General features: G+C 30.4%; 1 protein-coding gene across 1 annotated transcript; it reads left to right on the top strand.

The window, feature by feature from the left end:
• Nucleotides 1-2,096: 2,096 nt before the first annotated feature.
• LOC120070836 (myb family transcription factor EFM-like) lies at nucleotides 2,097-5,877 on the top strand. Its single transcript, XM_090310586.1, has 4 exons — nucleotides 2,097-2,513; nucleotides 3,507-4,100; nucleotides 4,827-4,903; nucleotides 5,248-5,877. The coding sequence occupies exons 1-4, from the start codon at nucleotides 2,312-2,314 to the stop codon at nucleotides 5,719-5,721; spliced, it is 1,347 nt and encodes a 448-aa protein (XP_090166712.1). The 5' UTR covers nucleotides 2,097-2,311; the 3' UTR covers nucleotides 5,722-5,877.
• Nucleotides 5,878-6,441: the final 564 nt, after the last annotated feature.

The raw sequence follows: 6,441 nt of genomic DNA, 5'->3' as shown, positions 1-6,441 counted from the left end.
CCTCATCTTCTTTCTTTTTTCCTCCTTTTCCTTTTTGGAATACAAAACAAAAGAGAGAGTAATTAAGAGAATCCCCAAAAGTCCTTGCTTGGAGCTTCTACCACAAGCTCCATCATTTTTCTTAAAACTAACAAAAATAAATAAATAAAACCCCTTTAAAAATATTTAAAATCTCCATATTCTTCTTAAAATTATGATTATTTAAATTAAGATTTTAAAATATATAATTTAAAGAAAAAGAAATGTGTAAATGTGAAATATGGTTTGTTTGTTCCACCCAGATCCAAACAGCCATGGAAATATGGTTCAGAACCCCAAAAAGATAAAAGGTTCGTCTAAATTTTAGTGAGAATCTTCTTACCTTATAGTCCACTTAATTAAAGTATGTAGCCAGAAGATTCCCAACCTTTAATTAATTCCAATTAAATTAACTACTATTTTCAAGCCAATGTCATTTCGAGAAATTTTTTTTTAAAAAAAAAAGTTAGTGTTTTTCCTCTTTTTTGGCTTTTATGGGTTGTATTTGGTATTCCCATTTTTTTATATATATAAAAAATCTTTTTCAATGTAACAAAGTTGGATTTTATAACATATTCCTTCCTTTCAGACCTTAAATTATTAAATTTTATGAATATTTCGTTATAGACTAAATATTCTCTCTCTCTCTCTACCGTATATGCTACTTTAAAGTTCATTTTTGAAAGTTATGTATTATAGATTAGTCAATAAACATTGTAGATCTGACTAACTATAAAATATATATATATATAATATAAAAAGGACTACTTGGCCGTATATGTTCGTGTGGTGGTCGCACAATTTTATTCCCTCTTCCATTTTTGACTTTTCCATTCATAAACTACATATATATATTATTCGAAAATAATAATAAATAACTCATTTTCAAACAATTAATAACACATAAAACAAAACGTTAAATCAAAATACATAAAACAATACTAAGTGTATAACCTTAGCCACCCAATTCATTGGAGATTGGAAGTGAGATTGTTAAATATTGTTGGAGTGGACCTATTAGAGGACTTACGTCGTTGCTGTGATGAGTCGAGTGCATTTTGATGCCTAAGTTAATATACAAAATGTTCAACTCAACTACGCACGAAGAGAATTGTTTATTCTTTGAGTTCAGTGGTATAAGGCTATTTATAAGGCCAACTCTGTGATATTCTTTGGGGTATGAGTAATATCAATGACGTCATAACTGGTGTAATCCTGGAAATTGCAGAGTGTCAAAGGCCAAACTCAACTTGTCTATTTCTCTTTTAGTGAAACAAAAGAAGCTTTGTTTGCTATACAAGGACTCGAGGGTTTGACTTTTCCTTTTACGATGCAAGGAACCCATGTAGGGCTCAGGGCACCCTTGGGCTTGGATCCAGCTATCGACTTCGGTCTTACTTTGGACAACGTAACCCTCAACAAATATTAATGACCCATTTTATATTACACATATCTTTGTGCATACCACCAATTTATCAAAATCATAGTTTACAACATAACAAATTCTTCTTACTTCTTTTTTAAAATATTTTAATTTTTTTGTATGTGATGAAAGTAAGATGCACAAAAATTGATACATCCTATATGTTCATACTAATATACATGCTAAATCAAAAGAGATCTTTCTTTTATACATCCATTTATTGTATAAATATAAGTAATTATTAAATAGATTAACTCAGTATAGAATTTATCAGATAATTTGATATAGTATAAAGCAAAAAGAAAGAAAAAAAACAAGAAAGAATAAAAAGCCTTCATTCAAGTGTGTGTGTGTGTGAGAGAGAGAGAGAGAGAATGGCTAAAATTGAAAGAAAGAAAAAGAAAAAGAAAAAGAAAAAAGCAGAATATAGAAAGAAGAATCATCTTTTTTATGTTATCTGCCTTAGTAATTTTTATTATTTTATTTTTCTGCTTTAGAAAAAACCAAAGTCTCTAAAAAAAAAACACACAAAAACAAATTCCCAGATTCGTTTCCACAACATAATCTAAAATTCTCTCTCACACATATTTATAATTTATTAATTTATTAATCTAAAAAATGTACATACTTTATTCCCTTCAAAACTCACCCATAAAAAGAACCCAATATCCTTCCATTTTCTCTCATTAAGCAACATTCATCCACTTTATCTTAACCAAAGTCTCTAGGCCAAACGCCAAACACCCACTTTTGTTTTGTTTTTTTTCCTCCAGTTCCTATCTTGGCAAGGCATGATCAAGAAATTAGAAGGAGTTTAATTAATTTGAGGTTATTGGAAATTAAACCTTAATTAATTATAAGGTTAATTTTATGGCATCTACAGAACTGAGCTTGGAATGTAAAGTTGAAAGCTATTCAATGTTGCTTAAATATTCATTTGGAGATAATAATAATTGTGATGAATATTCATATGATAAGCTTCGGGAGTTTGTTTCTCGTCTTGAAGAAGAACGCCTCAAAATTGATGTATTCAAACGGGAGCTTCCACTTTGCATGCAGCTTTTAACCAACGGTACGCTACTACTACTCTATAACTTAATTAATCTCCCATTTACATCTGTTGATTTTGTGTTTTCTTTGTTTTAGGGTTTAATTAAATTTTCTATTTTCTTTTATATGGTTGTAAGTAATTAAGAGATTCCTACTAATTAATCCCTTCAGAGATAAGCTCTTAATTCTATTTCTTCAACCATTACATGTCTCAATATTCTACCTTTTTCCTTAGTTAATTAACCTTGCTAAAGAATATTAAGAATACAAAAAAGCAATAAGAATCTTATCTATTGTGAACTATGTTTGAATTCGCCAGCTTATAGTTCGCATGTTACTAAGTTTTCTTATTTTTCTGAAAACAATTTCATATACACACATAAAAAAAAGTTCACTATTAATTACATCACCAATGCAAAATTAGAAATCTAGCTTCTCGATTTAGAATCGAAGGAAACAAAGTAGCTACAAAATTCGGACACATCAACATAACATAACAGGCAACATAGTTATCAAGAAGGAATGAAAAAAAGAAATAATCTCATAAACTCAAATGCGAAATTAAATGAGATTTAAATGTTGAATTTTTTCTTATTCATCGTATAAATACTTATTATTTTTATTTTCACCGATAAATTTATTTGTTTTAGACAAAACGAACATAGCTCTAACTTACATGTGAAATGTGATAGTAATCAAATAGTTTGTGAATCGAATCTCCTTATCTTATCGTTTCCTACCCATATTTTCAAAAATCAATAGTTTTCTTTTTTTTTTTTTCTTTTATGATTCTTGAAAACCAGGGAAGGAAACAAACTTAAATAAAAGAGAGAAATTGTTGTTAAAATGATGTATTTTCATTTACTCGATGTTATAATATTAAATTGAATCAAAAGTTTTAATCCATTGTTGATTTAACATGAAATTAGAGTAGACAGCTATAAATTAAACGTTTTAAAAATATCAAAAGGTAATTTAATCTTAATAATTAATATGTTTTTGTTTTTGTGTTCAGCCGTAGAGACATCGAGGAGACAGCTACAAGCGTGCAAGACGATAGAGGCGGCGCCGGCAAAGCCAGTTTTAGAAGAATTCATGCCACTGAAGAACTCAACGCCGGCGGAGGATGAAAAGCCACCGACAATTACGTCCGACAAGGCAAATTGGATGACGTCAGTTCAGCTTTGGAGTCAAGCCGGCGACGTAAGAAAACACCAATCTACGCCGAATTACAACAATGAATCTACTGATTGTAATAATAATAATAATTCAGAAACATGTAACCAAATAATCAATAATAATGGAGCTTTTGTTCCATTCAACAAAGATCGGAGCTCCGGCGAGAAAGGGGCGGCGGCGAAAATGGAGTTATTGGAGAAAGGTGAGAAAAAGAATAATAATTGTAGCGATAATATTAAGAGTAGAAGCAATAATAGTATTGATAATGGTGGAGTCGTAATGGCGGTGGAGCAAAGGTCTGAAAATGGAGCGGCGGAGGTGGGATCAGCGCCGACCACCACTCAGACTCACCGGAAGGCTAGACGGTGCTGGTCGCCGGACTTGCACCGGAGATTTGTCAATGCTCTTCAGATGCTCGGTGGTTCTCAAGGTAAATATCCAATTCTCATTTATCACATAAAACTTAGCTTTTGGTTCATTTTTATTTGTCCTAATCATTTTAATTGTTTGATTTTGTTTTGGGGGGGTTAAAATAACATTTTTTTTCCTTACTATGCACTTTGTTCAAATTTTCTTTTAAAGTTTGAATTTCAATCTTTCGATAAATTTTAAATTTAGTCTCAAATGTTATTGTTGATTTTTTTTAATTATTTATTAACATCTTCACAATAAAATTCGAAAATATATTCATATTGTTATTATTATTTAATTCATTTCCACAAAAATTAAATTAAAGATAATATTTTAATGTAATAGCTATTATGCATTATAGAATCTACATAACTGTTTATTGTGAACCCGCCACGATAAGATTTTTTTTTTTTTTTTTTTTTTTTTGGCAACATAAATTTTTACTATCCACTGTTATATTGGTTTACCAATGTGTTTATATATTTTTCTAAAACTACTTATTTTCCTCTTCTAGTCAATAGAAAACTGTTATTCACTCAAAATAAATTGAGCCCTACACTTTAATCTAATTAATTTTTTAAAAATGGGGATAATGAATGATTTCTAAAATGGGGTTGAACTTAATTAAATATTTTGGAATAATAATTCGAAGTTGAATTGGAACTATGTTCAAATCACTCCTGCAATTGTAATTTGGCCTTAAATTTAATTTATTTTATGTTTTTTTTTTTTTAATTGAAAACAGTTGCCACGCCAAAGCAGATAAGGGAGTTGATGAAAGTAGAGGGTTTGACGAACGATGAAGTAAAAAGCCATCTCCAGGTAATCATTAATTGCACCTTTATTTTGAAATAAATGATGAATTAATGGTAAAGACTAATTTTAATATTTATATAAATAAATATATATATATATATAAACTAAATTTAAATGATTTTCCAGTTTGGATTAGCCAGTTTTCTAAGACAGATTGTTGTTCCATTAGCTCCAGTTAATCTGTTTATGTCTTCAATTTTCTTCAGGAAAAAAAAAACCATCAAAATATTATTTTCACCAAAATAAAATTACCCAAGAAAAAGATTGAACATTTCATAATCACTAAATATCTAATTCTCGTATTTTCAAAAATAATAATAATAATAATAATAGTTCTCGTATCCTCACAGAAATACAGGCTGCACACGAGACGACCCGGTCCAACCCAACAAGCAACTGGACCGCCAGCGGCTCAGCTCGTAGTACTCGGTTTAGGCGGACTATGGGTCCCACCAGAGTACGCTGCGGCAGCTGCAGCGGCGCCGCCCGCTCTGTACGGCCCACCGCCCACGTCCCATCCGCCGTCCCACTTCTACACGCCGCCTTCACTGCCGCAAGAATTTTACACAAGAACGGCGCCAGCGCCGCATCTGCAGCATCATCATCAGGTACAGTTGTACAAGGGGGCGCCGCCACAGGCAACCCAAAGCTCGCCAGAATCGGAGGTGAGGGACACGGCGGAGCGGTCAGAGAGTTTCGAGGAGGAGAAATCGGGGAGCAGTAGCTGGAGAATTGAGGGCGGTGAAAATGGAAGAGGATCTTGTGGGCGGAGATCGGAGGAGAATGAAGAAAGTAATAGAAGTGAAATTACTCTGAAATTCTGAAACTTTAATTCTTATTATAAATTAATTAGTATATGATTATAATTTTTATTTTTTATTTTTTATTTTTATTTTTTATTTTTTGCCAGTGTTAGGAGTTATGTATTATATATCCTTCCATTTCTGAGAAAGAGAACTAAAAAGGCTTCGGACAACTAATTTAAGGATGATCCCGAATCTCGCTAACTTTATTTTGTAGTATTAAATATTTTTAATAAATTAGAACGTGGTAATTAATTAGCTTATTTTCTATTTTTTAGTACAACTATTAGTAGGATCAAATTTCTAATTTAGAAAAAAAATGCATACTAATAACAACTAAGCTAAGTTCACTGTGATGCTTAACAGCTATTTTGTATTCATTTTAACCTAAAAGGTTATTAAATATAGTATATAATAACGGTTGATATTTAATTAGTTTTTTATTTTTAAAAACTAAGTTTATAAATATTATTTATACTTAGTGGGTTTTTTTGTTTTGTTTTCTACGATTTAGGTATGTTTTGAAAAATCAAATTATTCAAGTTTACTTAAGAATGATGTACAATATGATAAAAAAAAAAATTGTCAATTTAAATAAATAAATAAATAAAACAAACGATTATGAAATGAGGTTCAAACCAAATAAATTACTATTTGACGTGGTATGTTTCTTAGGTTTTTAAATTATATTATCACTTTTCAAAAAAAAAAAAAAAAAATTATGTTAACGTTAAAAATTCT

This window comes from Benincasa hispida, chromosome 2 (assembly GCF_027475165.1).
Source record: "Benincasa hispida cultivar pf3 chromosome 2, pf3_genome.v1.1, whole genome shotgun sequence".
Taxonomy (NCBI): domain Eukaryota; kingdom Viridiplantae; phylum Streptophyta; class Magnoliopsida; order Cucurbitales; family Cucurbitaceae; genus Benincasa; species Benincasa hispida.
The sequence above is the reverse complement of the archived record's forward strand: the minus strand, read 5'-3'. Positions and strand labels throughout refer to the sequence as shown.